The sequence below is a fragment of the Drosophila mauritiana genome, chromosome 3L (genome assembly GCF_004382145.1).
Source record: "Drosophila mauritiana strain mau12 chromosome 3L, ASM438214v1, whole genome shotgun sequence".
NCBI lineage: Eukaryota > Metazoa > Arthropoda > Insecta > Diptera > Drosophilidae > Drosophila > Drosophila mauritiana.
In genome coordinates, this window is record NC_046669.1 from 7662853 (window position 1) to 7682133 (window position 19281).

Consider the following 19281-nt stretch of genomic DNA (forward strand, 5'->3'; position numbering starts at 1 on the left):
ACACTTCCAGGTGTCATTGTCATTTCATTTCCTTCTTTTCTACAGGTTTTGTTTAGGTCTAAAAAAAATGTGCTAAAGTATTTTTGGTTAATAGTAAGCAATTCCCACTCGAATCGCGACAAAATTTGTGGAGAACACAGCAGTCAGCAAAAAAATTAAGGTTACCTCTTCGTATCGAAAAAAAAATCAAACCAACCAACAACATGGCCAGTGCACAAGTGCAAAGTCTTGATATAATTAAGCAGCAGGATCAGCAACATCAGCTGGAGAATATCAATAAGCATCATCATCATCACCACGAAGGTGTTCCACTGGAGTGCAACAGCCCAAAACCTATCGATGAAGAGATATACCAAGTCGAGTACAAGCATCCTTTGGAGCATGTGTGGACCCTGTGGTATTTGGAATACAATCGCTCCAAGCACTGGAAGGACATGCTGAACGAGATTACCGAGATTGATAGTGTGGAGACCTTCTGGAGCTTGTACCATACCATCAAGAGCCCAGCCGAGCTGAAGAATGGATGCGATTACGCCGTGTTCAAGAAGGGCATAAAGTACGAATGAATCATTGTACAATGTGAGATGCTAACTTAAATCCTCTACTCCCCAAGACCCATGTGGGAGGATGAAGCCAACATCAAGGGTGGTCGCTGGCTGGTCACCGTGAATAAGAGTGCCAAGGCGGAATTGGATCAAATTTGGCTGGACATTCTTCTGCTTATGGTAGGCCAAAATTTTGAATACTCCGACGAGATCTGCGGAGCTGTCATCAATATACGTAGCATGAGCAACAAAATCTGTAAGTTTATCAAAAGTTCTCCACATTGATAAAAGATGTATCTATTACAGCGGTTTGGACTGCCAACGGGAGCAACGAAATGGCCATTCTGGAGATCGGCCAGAAGATGAAGATACTCCTTCATTTGCAATCGCGTAATTTGCAGTACCAACTTCATTCCGATGCAATGTGCCAATTCAATTCGGGCGTCAAATCGGTTTATACACTCTGAAGGTGATTGTTTAGGTCCTCTACGTTAGTATATTTTTATTTTTGTACACCAGATTCGTAAGTGTGGAAGATAAGATTGGCTTAGTGTATATGAATATTTACTTGGAATTGCCCCTACAAAATTGTTCTGGAGACTAAATTAAAAATCTAACTTTCTATCCGCAACAATGGCATCTTTTGGGGTGAGGTTGAGGTAATTCGTTGCCTACTTTGCAGCTTCAAAGCTAAGAATTAAAAATGCTTTGATTTAAAAATGTTTTCCTTTAATCATTGTTCATATATTAACTTAAACATCTTCATGCTTTGAATGCCTTACGACTTAGGGTCGTAATTGCCTACTCAAGCAAAATCGTTGAGTTATAATCAATATGGTAAGGTAGGGTTTTTAAAAAATTTACTCAGTAAACATTCACAGCTTGTTGCGGTGTGGCGATCATCCGACCGAAACCCATTCGAATCGATCGTTCGGTGCGTGCGTGAATTCGATCCCTAGTCACTGCAATGAGTAGTTGGTTACATTTAGCGACGCGACACAATTATTCGGGCACGGGTACACATATGGAGAACTATTTACAAGTTAATCATGATCAATCGACAGCTCGGGCAAACGCTTCAACATTTCCGAGCCTTCCTATCGACATGTGCAACTTAACAATACATTTTACAATCTAAACAATATTGGACGCTTGATAATATGTTTCTGGTTGTGTTGTGAGATTTCGAATTCGAAGCTTGTATATGCACTCGGACATGGGCGACCAATGCCCAAGGAATAGCACTGCAAGCGAGTCTCTCTCCAAAGAGACTTCCAAAATGGAATACACAAATTGACTGTGGAATCATCATCATCAGCTCTAAATGCGGCCAACAACGGCCTTGTTTTTCCGCGTGGGTTGCACCGAAAGTGGCGGCACCACTAGCATCTCGGATTGTGTTGACGGGGAACTGCTTCGCATGCTTGCACAGTCCTCATCATCAACCTCCTACAAAAATATAATTATACATCAGTTTTTGTTCACTTCGATGCTGTAGTTGTACACACATTTATATTCGTGCAGCTGGCCAAACGCATCTGGGCCAATTGGGAGGCAGGTGTAAGAGAGTTGGTGCTGCCAAACGGCGAAGTCATCATCGTGGATACGGCCCGTTTCAGTTTGTTGGGCGTCTTGTTGAAGGAGAAAGCACGGCCCACCTAAAAGAACGAAAATTAGTATTTAAAAACAAAAAGTAAGGTAAAAACATTTTAAGAACCCACCTTGAGTCGCGTTTTGGCCGCCAGTTTAAAGGCTTTGCTGAGCGTGCTGACATTCACATCGCTTATGTCCACCTCCAGTTCCTGGGAGGTACGACAAATCAAAAGCTTGTCCTGCACAACAATAATAAAAACATAAATTCCAGAATATTAAACTATGTATGCTAACACTTACCGCATCAGTACGGCAGGTGTGCGCTGCAATCTGGTTGCACAATTTCTTTACGTAGACCGACTTATCCGTCTCCTCATCACTGATCGTAAACGTATAGAGCTTCTCCTTATCGCCTCGCAAGAGCAAACCAAAAGCTCTTGGACTATCCGAGATGTCAATCACTAGCCGGATCGTATTCAGGGATATCAGTTTGAGATGCTTATGCGTCTTGGCCGTGCTTGGCGACTTGGCAGTGTTGAATCCTTTAGAACGCCGCTTGCACAGCTCAATGGAATCGGAGAACAGGTACAGGACCAGGCTATCACCACGACCGCTCAGCGAATCGGAGAGCTCGTTCACCTCACACTTTAGGATAAAGCTGCGGTTGGAACTCACTAGATGCGCCGGACACCCTTCGATATCGTTGAATATATCGAAGATGGCCATGCGCGATTCTGTCCGCCTTTTGTCCTCGTTGATGTGCAGTGTCACCTGCTTGATGGCTTTCAGAGCCTCCTCCAAACGTCCGTGATCCGCATTGCCACTAGTCGTGTGTTTCAGGATATCATTTAGCAGCAGACTGATACTGGGCAGTCGCTGAACCGGACGGATCATCAGATCCTGAAGACCTTGGCGTCCGCACTCCGGTTTCGTTTGATTAATCTTCAGAAAGGCGTGGAAACGCGGATATTCCCGATCGCAGTACTGCAATTGCTCCTTCATCTGCTCGAAGAAGTTGACGTATGGTGGATACGCCTTTATCAGCTCGTCGCGATGTTGAATGATTATGTCTCCAATAAGACAATCCTCCCGCCAGTTAGCGTGCAACTTGCGCAGATGCTCCAGCATGCTTTGGTGTACCTCGTGGATAGGCAGGAAGTTGCCAAAGATCGTCTTGATCTCCGACTTATTGAGCAGCGGATCATTGGTTTCGGCCAACTCTTCCAACTTGTTTTTAAAAAGCTGAAAACGAGTAGAAAATAAATAAAACTGATAAAGGTAGCAAGTTACTCAACCTACATTCAGTATGGTGTCCAATATGCCCACGTAGTTGGACTCTGTGGTATAAAAGTCCATAAAGTGATTAAAGCGCATCGATTTCTTGGCTGGAGTGGCATCACTCGCCTCCGGCTCGGCATGCAGCAGCTTATCCGACTCCAGTTTATCCGGACTGGTGGTGCAATCGAACAAACTATTTGATACGGACAGTAGACCGGCATCCGAAACGGAGGATCGTCGTTTTCCGGAACCCAACGGAGTACCCTCCAGCTGGATGCGTTGCGAAAAACGCTTGCGTTTCCTTTTGTTAAAGCTAATGGGTAAGGAATCCCGACGATCTGTGTTCGGTGTATTCGTGATGCTATCCAAATACTAAAGTAAGATCAAAAATAATTCAATGTTAGTTTCAGCTGGTAAACAATTTAATAGTGATCCACTTACGTCGCCAAACAGATAGTCCATCTCATTGGCATAGCCATTCTGTATGGTATACCAGAACCAGTCTGATTTCAGGATATGCGTGTGATTATTCTTCGGCTCCGGCTTTGTCAATGTCGTGTGCTCGTCAACCACCTGAACGGAAGAGAAAATGGCAAATTAATATCGGTGATCCAACGTTTAGTGTGTGTAAAAGAGATGCGGAATGTGCTAGATCGCAAAAAAATGTTTTGTTTGCTGGCTAATTTAGATTATACGAAACGGAGTCAATCAAGCGTCTATATAGATGGTATATAGATAGATATAGCTCGGCACAGCAGCAGCAAGCACAATAAATTTTGAACACATTCATCAAATGCAAAAAGGCCAAACAAAACATTTTTATTTAGTGCACATTTTTGGCAGCACTTTGAAACGGCAAAGATCTTGGCGAACGAAACGAGGCAAAAGTGTGAAGCTACGGAAAATTAATGCAAATTGCTCTGCCCCGAGAACGAGTAACATTTGTGTAAATATTTGTTAGTCCATCAAGAAAATAATAATAATTCACCCAAATGCGAAGGAATCGCTCGTGCTAGACGGTTAAAGGTTTGCTCGATTTTATTCTCCTCTCCATTTATTGTTTCAATTTGTTTATCTACGCTGTTTTCTAGTTGGCATTTTTAACATTTATTCAAGCTGAACGAAAGTCTATAACCAGTGTGTGTGGGGTGTGTGTTTTGTGTGTGGCAAATAAATGCTATTCAAATACTTATTGTGCTGCTTTGTTTGGTTGTGTTTTTACTTCTTTGTATTTTGTGCGCTGGCCAGAAAAAAAAATTGAGTAGACCATAGGAAACCAAAGTTATTTACAGAAGAAATTCCAGGCACCGCACCAAATTAGATGTTATATGAGTTGTGACTTAAGCTACGGCATAACCATTAAATAACAATTAACAAAACATTTGGGATGGAAGGAGGCTGGATAATGGATGGCGGGAGGTTTGAGGGAAATCGCTTCGCACAGCAACTGAAAAAATGTTAAAAATGCTCGAACATATTTAATTCAACACAATAGAAACATGGAAGAGAGTGGATCAGATGATTAAAATACATCACAAAATCATACAATTGGTATTTGGGAATATCGCAAAAGATGGAAAATATCGCACATGAAAATCACTACACAAAACCTAAAAAAAAAATGTATATAAAATGTTTGTTTATAAATGCTTAATGTTTGATTGTATAAGGAAGCCTCCCGCTTTTTAAATGTTCTCCCACTTTAAATATTTTGCCGTTCCAAAGCGCGTCCTTTAATTTGAAAAGATCAATCGAAGAAAACACTTATGAATTTTAAAAGTACCATTGCCATGGGTTCTTCTATGGGCGCGGGGCTGTGACGCCTCGTTGTCGACTCTTCGGGAGTCTTAATTACTTGCACCGAGCTATGTACAGCAATCGAAGTCGATAGTATGGGAGATGACGATGATGATGATGGCATTGCAGGCATAACGGCAGCAGCACAGAAAGCGAATGTGTGGGTGGAGGCATCGTTGACATCCAAAGTGGCGGTGCAATTCGTATTCGGATTAGGATTCGGGGTGGGTGTGGATGGGTTAGTAAGGGTCAATGCGGAAACAACACCGGAGACGGGGCCGAAGAGTCGCTTGGCTGTTTTGGGCGTGGCCGTAGATCTGAGCTTGGGTGCTTTTGGCGTCTTGAAGCCACTGTCCAAAAGGGTGGTACATTCCGGAGTGCCCTCGACACCTCTGTCATGCCTGCGACTGCTGCTTCTTGTGATCCTGCCGCAAAAGCTGCGCAGCTTCTCCTTGACTGGCTTTCTGATGGAGTCATTTAGGGTTAAATTTATTGAGGAGGCTAGTGAGCAAATTGAATTATCGGCTGCCTCGCTTCCAATGAAACTGGATGCGTCCGCCACTGAACTCCTGCGCGGTCTTAAGGTTTTCATCAATGGTTCGGCAACAAAGCTAACAGATCGCCGAAGAGTCCTCGAAATTGATCCTGTGCGTATGAGTTTGGGTTTTTTCGTGCTCGCCGGCAGGGCAAAGGAATCCACTGACATCAGCGACACATTGTCGAAGCTTTCCCTCTTGCGCTTTAGATCATTCTCCGAAGGCGGCAGATCATCTGTCTCTAAGTCACACTCGTCAATAGCTTTTAAAATGGGTGAAATGTTCTGGGTGGTGCCCTCGAAGTCCAAAGCAATGCCATCCATTTCGGGTGAGCTAAGAGGCGTGGCAGCCTTTAAGCTAGTTCTTATTTTACTACTCTTTGGCGTGCTGGCTTGCACATCCTCCTCAACTTCCTGTTCTTTTAGAACCTCCTCGACCTTGGGTTTCTGCTCCTCCTCCTGGTCTTCTTCATCTGATTCAGGCAATTGGTCCTCTCTGTGGTTTATAATATCGGCCGCCTCCACAAACAGGCGCTCGTCAAAGTGTATGTCATCTTCGTCTTCAATGCCTTGCTTCTCTTTTTGCTCCTGGTCAATGTCCAATCTCATTCCATTGTCCGTTTCGGCGTGTGAGTAATCGATCTTTTTGATTTCCGCCTGCTCAGCCTTTCGCTGCTCTTCTTCGCCCGCCTGCGAAGCACTACTACTGCCTGGGATTTGGGATTCGGGTGGGTTAATTAGGGTGCTTGGGTTAGTATCTGTGCTAGTGCTAGTGCTTGTAAATACTGCGCCCGTATTGGGCATCACCTGGAAGACACACGGATTAGGATTTTGTGGGTGAGAAAATTAGCTGTTCGAAACAGCAAAAAAGCATGTACAATAAATAAATCCAGCATGCAAATTACAAATTCCAAACTACCCAAAAAGCTTGCATTTAGGCATTAAGTATTGAAAGGGCAGACTCACGACATGAGAGCACTCCGGATCATCGAGCTCGGCACAAACGCCTCCGTTTTCTAAAAGCACATCCACCATATGCTGATGCTCCTCCACAGGGAATCCAAAGAAGCAAATCTTTTGACCCTCGAATGCCTTCAGGCGATGCGTCTTGGTGAAGTTCTCTTGCGTGGCATCGAACTCCAGCGAATTACGATCCGCCCAAGCGGCAAACACCCAAGCAGGACGAACCACGGTCAACCGAAAGGTTTTGGCGTACCTAAAAAAAAAAGCACGCCAAGTTTTAAAACCTTTTGTATATGGTTTCATTGAATTAAGAACTCACTGGTACTTTTCGCCGCCACTGTGGTTGCAAATCAAATGCGTGGTCTTCGTGTTCAGGTCCTTCTTGATGCAGCCGCCCATCGAGTGAATGAGATTAACCAGCTTCGTCTGCAAAAAAAAAAATAAAATAATAATAATTCGCATATAAGTTACGAGAGAAGACTCCCAAATGGAGGCAGCCACCACTCACCAGCTCATCCTTCTTGCGTATGCCCGTAAAACAAGTGACCACGCCGCGCATCGCGTAATTGTAAATGGGCCGCGAGTTCTGGCCCAGTGTCTGTTTCATCTCGGCCGCGTACTTCAAAGCCGGCGGTCCCAGAATGCTGCAAGTGATATAAAGGGAGAGGCAATTAAATATTTATGTGGCACACTTTTGAGTTATGCAAGGCAATCTGGTTTTTATGTCCCAATTGACCTTGGTAGATGCACTTGTAGTTGCATTGGCAGTTGCCATAATTCAATTCGAATCGGTTGCGTATCGGTATCTTCCTTGCCCGATTGCATTCCGGACACAAAAATGTAAAAGAATGTGATTGTTCGGCGCTTTTCGCCTTACTGAACTTTGACTGAACTAAGGGCTCTTTTGTTTACCAAAACCGGACATCTGCAGCTGTTGTATAGCCAGCCAGTCAGTCAGCCAGCCCATCCTCAACCCATTCCGCATCCCAACTGGCACAAAGCCGGAAGTTCTTATAAACAAATCAATCGAGCGGAAGCTGACATGTCGAGCATTGTTTAAATGCACCAAGTGGGCGTAGGGGGATGTATTTATGATACATTAAATGTGTACACTTATTTATTTATGTGGCTCATGAAGGCGTAATTATAATTATGACTGAGGGGATGAATCGAAACAAATTTGCGATTCGTGCATTGAGTAATGCTTTTGATTTTGGGTAGAATTTATGAATGATTCTTCGAATTTGAATCTCTGGGGAGAGATATGCTTGGATAATACTCAAACCTGCTAAAGATTTAAACATTTAAAACATTTGAATGGGGCATTCTATTATTAGCAACAAATTAATTTTATGTCGATTTCAGTATTTTTCGTTTTTTTTTTTGCGAATTCCAACGATTTATATGATTGCTTAAAGCTTAAGTAGTTGCATATAAAATGTTGGATCATTTAAGGTATTCCATTTATAGGTATTATCCTTTTGTTTTCTTTTAATTGGTACACTTTATTTGTCAAAGTTCTTTAGAAAGTTAGCCTTAACTTTGATATCATGATGTTATCACAATAAGTTGCACACTTACAGTTTCCATCTTCCTTTTGCAGTTTTCTCCCCTGACTCCATTTTCACTTGATCTTTCACTTTCTTAGACTTTTCTGAGGTTAACTTCCTGTTTTTAGATCCACTTTCACTTCGTCTATTTTCCCGAGCCTGCTATCATATCAGTTTTCACTTGCATTTACACATTTCACCCACATTTCTGGCTGTTAGGTTCAGTTAACCTTACCAACAAAGGCAGATTTTCATTTCCATATGCTCAAATATTTGTCGCGGGCAAACGGAACGATTTTGCCTGATTCAGAGCACCAGAACGAGAGTATGAATAAGTTGAGACATCTAGCCGCGAGGAGCCGCGAGCGACAAGAGTTTATGATTCTATCCGGGCAACTAAACAAACACAACTGCCAGCCTCGTTGCTTGGGAAAATTATTGAATAAACGATGGGACCGCGGCGAGCGAATGGAGAATGGAAATAGAAAATGCCTGACATGCCAGGCGGTCCACCCTCTTGGCTCCTGTGCCGCTTTTCCCCCGGTTTTCCCCCACTTTGCAGCTTGTTCTCTCCTCATCACTTAATGTGGCACATAAGTGGCAAATGCTATACAGGCGTGATATTTTCCTATATTTCTTCTATAAGAACTGCAAACATCACTCTCAATGCGAGAATGTGCGATCTACACAGAAAGATATTTTAATCGATATTGAATAAGCCTCTTTTAATGTCAGAATATAAAAGAAGAATTTATAATTATCTCTAACAAGATCTTTAGCGCATTTTAGCCACTATTTTATTTCATATCCATATTCTTATTATCTACAAATTTATCTTATTTTTCTGTGTGTAGTAAAGAAAATAGAGGCGACAGTAAACAAAGAAATCAAGCGAGACAGGTGAAATGCAAAGAGAGTTGAGTCAACCAAATATTTAAGCAGCAGGCATCAAAGAAATGAAATTCCAAAGAACAATTCAATTTTTCGCATTGGGATCCAACAAGGAAAACCCAGGAAAATTCAGATGCTTAGTCAAAGCATAAAAATGCGCCGCGCGTGCTCGACACAACAATATTCATATGAGATGAATGCGATGGATGATCGGATTGAAGTGAATCGGGGGAACTGGGGGATCTGGGGGTTTTGGCCTCGGCAATGGATGACCTGCCATCTCCGGGTAGTGGCGATTCTTTTGTAAAGTGCGCCGATCTTTGACTGAACACGGGGCACTCGAACTTTGCGAGGGTCAAAACTATAGAACAGTCAATGACATGTCGTTCGCGAGCTCTTTTTCTCGTGCTGTCTCAATTAAATTGCCATATCAAAACTTATAAATTATATACTCGCTCGCAGATATACAATAAATATTTAAATATATGTAAACACTCCAGAGCGCAGAGCACATAAATGCCTCAATAAAAGCCATCAATTTGGATCTTTTTTCGCGATTTGTTATATTTTTTTTATGGCAGAAAATTTCCGTTTTTTCCCAAACGCTGCTTTCAACACTTTCGACTTGATTTGACATCGCTCGATCTGAAAATACACGAATTCCTATAGATTCTTGGCGCCAAGCGATTGTCGCAATGCCTCCACCTCCTCAAAATTTATTCAGATGAAACTTGGCCAATGGCACCACAGATTTTGCTTCCCAAGAGAAGTCCCAAAAAAAAAAATATTAAAACGATTCATTTTCAATTTCTTTAGAATAAATACTATTTGAAATTGTCATGCCAGCGTTTTATTTGTTTTCATTTTTGAAATTGATTTCATTCGCAGTTCGCTACGTCCCCAAAATAGGCAATGAATTGCTCCGAGACTTCCCCCATTATGCGAATGTATCGTTCCTATGAATCAGAATATATATACCCACTCATATTGGCCATGCCGTGGGAACACCGATTAACAAGATCTTTGTGGCATCATTTTGGGCGAGGTTAAGTGGCCGTTAAAGTGCCCTGGTCATTCATTTCACTTATCTGCGATTCCTGAGAAAAGCTCATTAAAATTCCTCTGTTTCCCTATGCATTTTGTGCATTTTTAATCAGAACTGCATTAGTTCAACGAAAGTAGAGCTAATTGCAATTTAATTGTAACTTGAAAAAATAAAATATATATTTGATGAAGCATGACTATAAACAGGATAATTCTATATTAATTTTAATGAATATTTTGGGATAAACTAAGATAACAACTTGGTCAAAACATTCCAAAGCCTTTGATGGATTATATAAACTTTAATGATCAACTTAAATACAGGTGCATTTAATAGTCACGATTTATTCATATCAGTTGACAAAAACAAACTGACAAAGTGCATATTTATTTAAAAAATAAACAAGCCGCGCTGCAAATAAACTTTCTACGTAGTTTTCCGGATGATAAACAAATTCCATATTTAATACCAGTTTATGTTTTTCTATAGGCTAAGACCAATTAAATTTATAGATGGAATACTACAATAAAAAAAATGTGAAACATGAAATATAATTAGCCCAGAGGAAAAACAACTTATGCGCACCTTAGCTTTGTTTTATTTTCCGCTCATTTGGCGAGCAGAAGAAAAAAAAAGTGATGAAAACCAAATACAAATTGCAATAACAAAAAGAACCGAAACATGAATGAAAATCTAGGAGATAAATAATAATAATTCTTAATGGGGGGAACAAAGCCACTTTTTGGCTCTTTTTCCCCCGTTTCGCATTTTCTTTGCCGTTTCCTTACAAGCAGAGCGTGTGTTGGGAAAACATGAAACGGAAAACAGACGCCCACCGGACCCCTCGAATTCATAACAACGTTAACGCACTAGGTGACCTCCAAAAAAGAGCTCGTAAATAAACGCTAACCAAAGTATGGCAAACTTATGGTTAATCACTAATGAGACAGGGCAAAGGTGGGTCCCCAAAAATAAAAATATTAAATCAATGGGTTTGATTTCGAATCAAAAAGCGTGTTTGTTATTTGAGGCTATTACTACGCAGCAGGCAAATTAATCAAGCGTGCAAAAAATCAAGAAACCAACCAATCCAAACCGGACCAAATAAAATACATATATCTATATGGAGCAAAAGAACAAACATTTGCGCAAGTTTCAAATTTGACAACAATTTGTAGAAAGTGAAAAGTGATTGCAAGCTTACGCCGGCAAGTCGAATTAAATATATACCCTTTCTGGTCATAATATCTATATTATATATTGAAGGGGAAGTGCCTAAAAATCTTTAGAAATATTATGCAAAAATATCCTTGGAGTGCCAACTAAATTTTGGTTTACAATCAGTTGATCAAGTAATAAACATAATTTTATATTATACAAACAAAATAGCACAGGTGTGCACATTTGCAATTGAAAATGCATTAAAGGCCATTGCTGAAAGATACTATTTCAAATGAGTTTATGGGCAATCGTAACTTTCTTTCCATGAAATCCACACAAAAGTGTAAACAAATCGAAATGTTTTGTGGCGAACTACACTGTTTACGCAATTTAAATACCCCGAGGAAGGGTATGGAATCGGAAGGAAGCGGGCAGAGGAGCCGTATGGTATATCTGGCGCATGGCTGACGCTGTCAATCTTGGAACTGGTGGCCAACGAGTGGATCCACATTGGGGCTCGTGGAGCGGAGGTAGGCAGTATACCCATGCGTGTGTCTCGATTTCAAACTCAATTTGCTGAGACTCAGCATGGCGATGTGATAATGGCTCTCGACTGGGCAGGCATCTCCTCTTCATAGCCAGAAAGAAAAGTGGGAAGGAGAAGGATGTGGGGGCGGACAGCTGGCCACATGTGACAGATTTGGTCTAAATTAAGCAGCCTTATTGTTCCTCAGCTTCTGGCCGAGTTATTATTAGTCCCAGTGACTAGTTGTAGTCGTACTCACCATTCCTTTTGCTTGTGTATCGCCTCGAAGCTGGCACCCTCGAAGTCGTCCAGCACGTAGAACGTTCGCCAGTCCGACGACTCCCCGAGGATGTCCAGACCCGTGTCCGACGTAACGATGGGCAGGCCAAAGGATTCGGCTGCCTGCAGCGTGTCCGCGTCCTGGCCGACGCCTCCCACCAGGCAGATGCGCGTGGGCAGCGTTGTTATGGACATCTCTGGATGGGGCGAAATGAATGGGGATAAGTCATTAGAAAATCAGAAACATGCATTCTGTGCTCTCAAAAATCAGAAATGGCCAATGGCATGGGGTTAAGTGCATGTCAGACGTAAATCAAGCCAATAAATGCCGGTCAAAAAGGGGTTTTTCCATTAAATCTTACATTATATAGATATATATTTAAATACTCTAGACTAACACAATATAAAAACCATAGCGAAAATTTAACATACATTATTCTTTGGCAAAAATACAGTATTTTTCCGTCTGCAATTTATTTACTTAAAATATTTGTGATTTATGAATGTTTCCCAACAAAATCAATTTTAACAAACTGTTAACAAAATAAATATTTTATTGGCAGCATAATTAATTACAGTTCGATATCCGTGTGACCCTTCAACAACCCATACACTACTTTCAACTCGCTTCTGTTTACAGGCGACTGGAGAAAAGATTTTGTTTGATTAATGGCTATTTTGTGGATTTGTTTGTTTATGCAATTGAGTGTGCTGAGGCAGGGGGGGAGGGGGTTAAGATCGAGGGAAAACTGTGCAAAATAAAACAAAGAAATGCGAGGAAACAGAGCAGAGCGACTAACCAAAATAGAACCCCTTGAGGATGTATAGTACACATGTACAGATCGAAGATGAAGAATGGAGGATGGCGGATGGCGGATGGGGGCCTGGTCAGCAGAAGCCGCAGCATTAAGCTGCCAAATTGCGAGCTGTTGACAACAATTTTAATTGTGCCGATTTCTTAGCCGCCGAAATGAAGCGACCTTCGTTATTGCCATAGTTTTTGACAGCCAGCGAAAGTAGAGTATGCGAAATGAGTGGGAATGGACTAGAGGATGGGGAATGTTTTCAAGTGCAAATCATTTACCCCCAATCGACATGGACACAACACATGGAGCAAGTGGAGACCACTGACGGCGGCCGGCTTTGTTGCATTAATTTTATCCAGAATTGTGCAGCTGTAACCGATGCCAATTGCATCTATATACATTTGTATCTGTATCTGGCGAGACATTCGCCACTTGTGCAATTGAACAAAGTCCAGGAAAATGCTGAGGAGGAACTACAGTTCGTGTCGTATTCTCATCTCTGACGTCTCGGAATTTTCAAATAGATATTCCAGATATGCATTCCCAAAAACAAGCGATAAACAATGCAATTTACCTAATGGAAATCGTGGGGATTTATGGACTAACGAAATGTTTATAAGGTAGGAATATCACTGGAATGTGGAATCCAATAAAACCATGGATACGGAATGTGCAGAATATGTAGAAGATTGATATGGTTATTAAAACGCATGAATGTCCACATCATTAAATGTGAGGAAAATTGTTTGATTTATTCACTTCGAGAGTCTTTTAGCGCTAAGAAGTCATATATGCTAATTCTGCGAATCATTTTTATGTGATTTTTATTAATGATGCATTCTAAGCTATTAAACGAAACATTTTGTAAAGTTTAATGCGCCTTATTATTTCCACGAATTGCTTGACTGACATTCAAATCAATATCACCCTAACACGACATCGAATGCTTTCCTCGGAAAGTGATATATTTATTTATGAAATACATAGTTATTTTTACTGTTCCTGCACCTTTCCCAGGTGTTTTTCGATGTCTGGCTGGATGGATGGATGATTCACGAAAGACTTTACCCTACTTAAGTTTCCCTCTGGCGAACATGTTGCTCTGGCTTTTGCGCATATTCAACCCTCGGAAACGAGTACCTGAAGGGGTTTATCTGGGAATCTTGAAATACCTGTAAAATCCTCGTACACCTGACACAAGGCGGCCTGTCGGAGCTTCGCCTGCTTGAGCTCCTCGTCGGCGGCATATGTGAAATAGGAGGCGGATTGTCGCTGAACCGTGACCACTTTGTTGCTCTTTTTGCCCAAATGGCTGCCAAAGTTGAACTGCACCAGCGGTAAGTGTAACATTTTGCTCGAGGATCCTCGAGGATCGGGCTCTAAAACATAACTAAATGCAAGACGAGCTCAGGCTGAGGGAAACCCTGAAATCCCATTTTGCATGGCCACAGGTGGTAGCTTCTTCGGCTCAAAGATGAAGAAGAAGAAGGTATGTAAGTGAGGTCAGGAGAAAAAGGTAAACGCAAAATTTCCGACTGTGAGAAAGTGCTGGTGGTCACAGGTGGCGGCCACCATTTTTCGCCATTCGGGAATTTCCTTCCTTTTTGCCCGAACAAAATCCGCTGTTGTTATTTATTTTCTGCTTTTCCTCGCTGGCTGCCTGCCAGGGAAACGATGAAAAACTAATTGAGTGGCATCTGAGAAATGAAAAGCCATCGGAAGAAGAGGGCTGTGTGTGTGGGTTTCTGGGCATTTAGCCACGCAGCGAAAAATGTCCTATGCGAAATCATGGTTAACTCAAAATGACAATAGACGATTTTTATTGAAATTCTGGTGTCTATTGCTTTTGACCTAGACCTAAAAGCATTTTTAAGTGACAATGAAATTGACTAAACAAATATTTTATGCAAAAAAATCGTGTTTTAAACCAAAGATAAACCAATAAAATCAACTAATTTCTCGCTGTGTAGCGGATTTTGTCAAACAGCAGAGCAGAGTCATCAAAGAAAAATCTTGTAATAAAATTACGTATGTATCCCGCGGAAGCCTTGACGTAGGCGAAGAGCAGATTCCGAAGGTCTGCGTGCCATGTAAAATGCCATTAGCATTGAGGGACGGAAAACACGGACTACAGGCTATATAGTCATAGTTGTATGGGCATGTGCGGCCTGTCAACATGTGTAAATGGAATACGAGGTAAGCGGCCAGCGGGGTAGGTAAATCACCCGGAAAGCAAGGATCAAGGATCCTGTGCAACAAGAGCAGGAAGAAGAAGGAGCGAAGAAGAGCCTGTCGAGCAGGATAAGATCTTCTCCTTACCTGGCGGCAAGTATCAGAGCAGAGCAGACAGAATAAGTACACAAAGATATCATGTGGAGTTGATTCCAAAAGTATCTATGTACATCTAAAGGCTAAATAACATCAAAGGCGAATTGATTTTATAACCTAACCAAATTATAAACTTTTAATTGATATATGCTTTATTTGCGCCTCAAATTCGGACACAATATACATTAAATGATAATTTTATTTGTTTATGCCGCGCGCTGGAAAAATTCCTGCCGTACAACATATTTACACGTATTTTTTAAGGCAATAACCTTTGAAATTGTGTGGTATTTGCAGTTACACGTTCTCGTTGCGGAAATCGTAGACTTATGGAAAGTATAACAATTTTAATTGCCTAGAAACAAATTTGCTTTTACTTAAAAATAAATGTTAATAATATAATAAGTACTTCATAGGAGAGCATTCTCTATCCCTCCAATACCTAAATCTATCTTTTTTAATTGTTTGCTTTTTTAAGATTCCATAAATTCTTGTCTACTTTATTTTATAGCTACAACTCCTTGGCTAAAAAAAGCTGAATTCGCATCTCTGATAACAGGAACTGATCGCTTAAATTGTTGTTGCTTGTCCTTTCTTTTTACTCTCACAACAGTTAGGGCGCCTCAGTTGTTGTTGTTGTTCTTGCTGTCGGTACAGTGTCGCCGAAGAGAGGGAGAGTGAGGGGAAATGATGATGAAGAGAGGGAAGCATTTCGCATTTATGCGATAAATATTTTCTACACCGAAATAAATTCAGAAAATAAGATTAAAATATCTGCGACACGATGCCGTTGCTTTTTTAGTCACACAAATACACACAAAGATGTACTTATAGTCGTTTTTATTTTATTTATTTTGCATTTGCTGGCAGCGACATTTTTTATGAGGATCTTTTGGCCCCGAATGTGGTTTTACCCCGCCCCGCCCCCTTTTGGACCAATACTTATGTGTTTTTTTTTTCTTTTTGGCGACATTGAAAAATGAAAAATTCTCTGGCCATTTCGAGCTGCCACGCCCCGCGGCAGCCTCCGCCGCCCTCTTTCGGTACTCACCGCACTTCGATTGCTCTTCAATGGTCTCCATTTCCATGGATCTTCTGCAGTTACTTTTTTAAGGCAAACAACTCGTGGAACATACACAAAAACACACACCAACAGAACTCGAAACACAATAAAACGAACGCACAAGGAGACAAATAATTCGTTTGTACTCGATTCGTTTACTTTCATTAACTGGACGCTGTTTTCATGCATTTAGCGCGCATCATTTCCATGTTTGTTTGTTTTTCCACTTTTTGTTACAATTTATTTGTTATTTAATTAAAAAGCGGCGGCTCACGCACACACACAAACACACAAGCACAGACGCGCATAGGCAGCGTCGCCCGGTTCTTCGTCCTTTTGTTAGCGATACCGCGTACCTGCTTAAGCAATTTAACCAACAAAATGATCAACAATGTAAGCGAATTGCGCTCAACGGCTGCGCGTCGGAATCACAAATCAAAACTCAACGGACAAACGCGTCTGTTTCGAATTTTTTTTCGCTGTAGTGTGCCGCGTAGTGTTACCGTCGGCAGGGCGCCAAGAAAAACGCGCAAATGTGGTGAACAAAATACCAGAATCAATCGCGCGAACTTATGGTCACACTTGCAAGGGGTCTTAAAATGATATTCAAGGTATTCCTTGTTATGCTAAATAACTAAATTACGCTACTATAGCTATAAAATACTTATAAACTTTAATTTATATACAACCGATTAGAACTGGTTTCTTTGTTTTCTTTGTTTAACTTGTTTTTGGCCTATTGATAGATTAAATTTGGTAATATCCTACTATTTGAACATGTTGCAGTTGTAGCCTCCAATCATATATTTCATGTAAGCTATATATGTATGCTTGCTCTTATATTTTATAAGTGCATGCCTAAAACTACTTGCTTTTTTCAGACATGTAAAGCCACAGTCTTGTGCTACTTCGTTTAAATATACGCGCTTGATAACAGCAAGTTGATCGATAAATACTGCTGGCCCAGTATCGATACCAGCGGCCAGCGTTGCCACTACGTCCGCACTTGTTGCTGTATCTTTACGCTCACGCACACTCGCACACAGCCATTACGTCAATATTTTTTTTTTTTTTTTTTTTAATTTTTTGTTATTTATTGAATCTTCCCTTTGTGTTAAGAGACTAACAATAAGTGTTCAAATCTTAATCTAACTTAATTAACTTTCACTTAGTGATAGTTTTTTTTTTTTTTTCATTAATGCCCTAATAAGTTTATTGCTGGGCTGGGAGGTCGTTGCGGTGCAGCCGGCTTTGACTGCATACTCGGATTAGTTTTCTTGCGAGGGGATTTGTATGGGTGATCAGCTTTTCGTTATACTTCGTTTTTTTCTCAGCTATTACTTCGATTACTAATTTGATTTTTAGGTCTCTGTGTATGTTTTCGTTTCGAAGGTACCACGGCGCTCCAGTGATAATTCTCAGAATTCTTGACTGTGCTCGCTGAATAATGTCTATGTTACTTCTGGATGCGTTGCCCCACAGCTCGGAGCCATAAGTCCAGATAGGTTTTAAGACGGAGTTGTATAGAAGAGCTTTGAACTCCAGACTAAGTGGAGAGCGAGCATTTATGAGCCAGTGGAGGTTCCTTGCTTTAAGTTTAAGATGTTTCGATTTGGCTTCTATATGTTTGCGCCAAGTGAGCCGCCTGTCCAGATGAACTCCCAGATATGTTACCTCGTCGGCTTGTGGAATGCATATGTTATTCAAGACCAGTGGTGGGCATGTTTGTTTGTTTAAGGTAAAGGTAACCTGCTTGCATTTTTGAACATTTATTGAAATTCTCCAGTCGGCAAGCCATCGTTCTACAGATGTTAAGTGTCGGGATAGGAGTGCCGTGGCTTTTATTGGGCATTTCGAGCGACTGAGTATCGCGGTATCATCAGCGAACGTGGAGGTTGTTAGATTGTAGTCTATGGGGAAATCCGCCGTATACAGGGTGTATAAGATTGGACCCAGTACACTGCCTTGCGGCACTCCAGCTTCGATTGCGCAATCGCGTGAAGTGCTTGTATCGCATCTTATTGCAAACACTCTGTTATATAGGTATGACTTCAGTAGCTTATGTGTGTTTTGGGGCAACAGCTTGATTATTTTAAACAAAAGTCCATCGAGCCACACTCTGTCAAATGCCTGCGCGACGTCTAGAAAAATGGCTGTGCAGTATTCTCGATGTTCAAAAGCAGTACGAATTTCTGACGTGATTCGGTTGACCTGTTCGATGGTTCCATGTTTTTCTCTAAAGCCAAATTGATGTGTTGGAAGTGTGTTGTTTATTCTAAGATGAGGGCTAATCCGAAGGAGTAGCATTTTTTCAAACAGCTTTGAAAGACATGTTAGTAAGCTTATCGGTCTATATGATGATGGCTGCGTTTTATCTTTTCCTGGCTTTGGAATCATTACTATGGTCGACTTTTTCCATTTTTGAGGGAAGTATCCAAGCTTGGCGATTGCGTTGAACAACAGGCAGATGTGAAGAATAGCACACTTTGGGAGTTCAATGAGCATTCTTGGAGTTATTAGGTCGTAGCCAGGCGATTTTCTTGGGTTCAGTTGCTCTTTGATAACCTTTGCTAGTTCACATGGTCGGAATTCAAAGGGTTCTTGAGGATCTAGATTGGCTGCTATTAAAGGAGGGAGAATAAATGTGTTGGTAGAGGGATTTGGTCGGAATACATTTTGTAAATGGTCAGCGAAAGCACTGGCTCTTTCTTCATCACTTCGAAACCAGGTGCCAGAGGGACTTCGGAGTGGCATAATTGGCGCTATTGGAGTCTTTAGGTTTCTGTGAGCTCTCCAAAGAGGGTACTTAGTGCTGGTGGGAGAGAGTTGCTCGATATATGAACGTTGGCTGTTTTTTTCCTCTTGTTTGAGAGCATTGGTAAGCCTGCGTGTGGCTATCTTAAGCATGTGCTTAGTAATTG

General features: G+C 41.3%; 2 protein-coding genes across 6 annotated transcripts; one reads left to right on the forward strand and one right to left on the reverse strand.

Annotated features, from left to right (window-relative positions):
* The first annotated feature begins 19 nt into the window (after positions 1-19).
* Positions 20-1169, forward strand: LOC117140264 (eukaryotic translation initiation factor 4E1). Of its 2 annotated transcripts, none has more exons than XM_033303090.1 (3): positions 20-556; positions 614-725; positions 852-1002. In XM_033303090.1, exons 1-3 carry the CDS (start codon positions 204-206, stop codon positions 909-911), a joined length of 525 nt encoding a protein of 174 aa, XP_033158981.1. In that variant the 5' UTR covers positions 20-203; the 3' UTR covers positions 912-1002. The 2 variants fall into 2 exon arrangements, with proteins under 2 accessions (XP_033158981.1, XP_033158980.1); XM_033303089.1 differs by having other exon boundaries at positions 204-556; positions 614-801; positions 852-1169.
* An 88-nt stretch (positions 1170-1257) lies between these two features.
* Positions 1258-16853, reverse strand: LOC117140263 (protein ECT2). 4 transcript variants are annotated; one of them, XM_033303084.1, is made up of 12 exons: positions 14142-14342; positions 12144-12360; positions 7220-7355; positions 7031-7137; positions 6715-6964; positions 5200-6555; positions 3858-3989; positions 3438-3788; positions 2439-3380; positions 2267-2377; positions 2054-2203; positions 1258-1994 (listed from the first exon to the last, which is right to left on the reverse strand). In XM_033303084.1, the coding sequence occupies exons 1-12, from the start codon at positions 14317-14319 to the stop codon at positions 1866-1868; spliced, it is 4059 nt and encodes a 1352-aa protein (XP_033158975.1). In that variant the 5' UTR covers positions 14320-14342; the 3' UTR covers positions 1258-1865. The 4 variants fall into 4 exon arrangements, with proteins under 4 accessions (XP_033158975.1, XP_033158976.1, XP_033158978.1 ...); XM_033303085.1 differs by lacking the exon at positions 14142-14342 and adding an exon at positions 16349-16853 and having other exon boundaries at positions 1866-1994; XM_033303087.1 differs by lacking the exons at positions 5200-6555; positions 14142-14342 and adding an exon at positions 16349-16385 and having other exon boundaries at positions 1866-1994.
* Positions 16854-19281: the final 2428 nt, after the last annotated feature.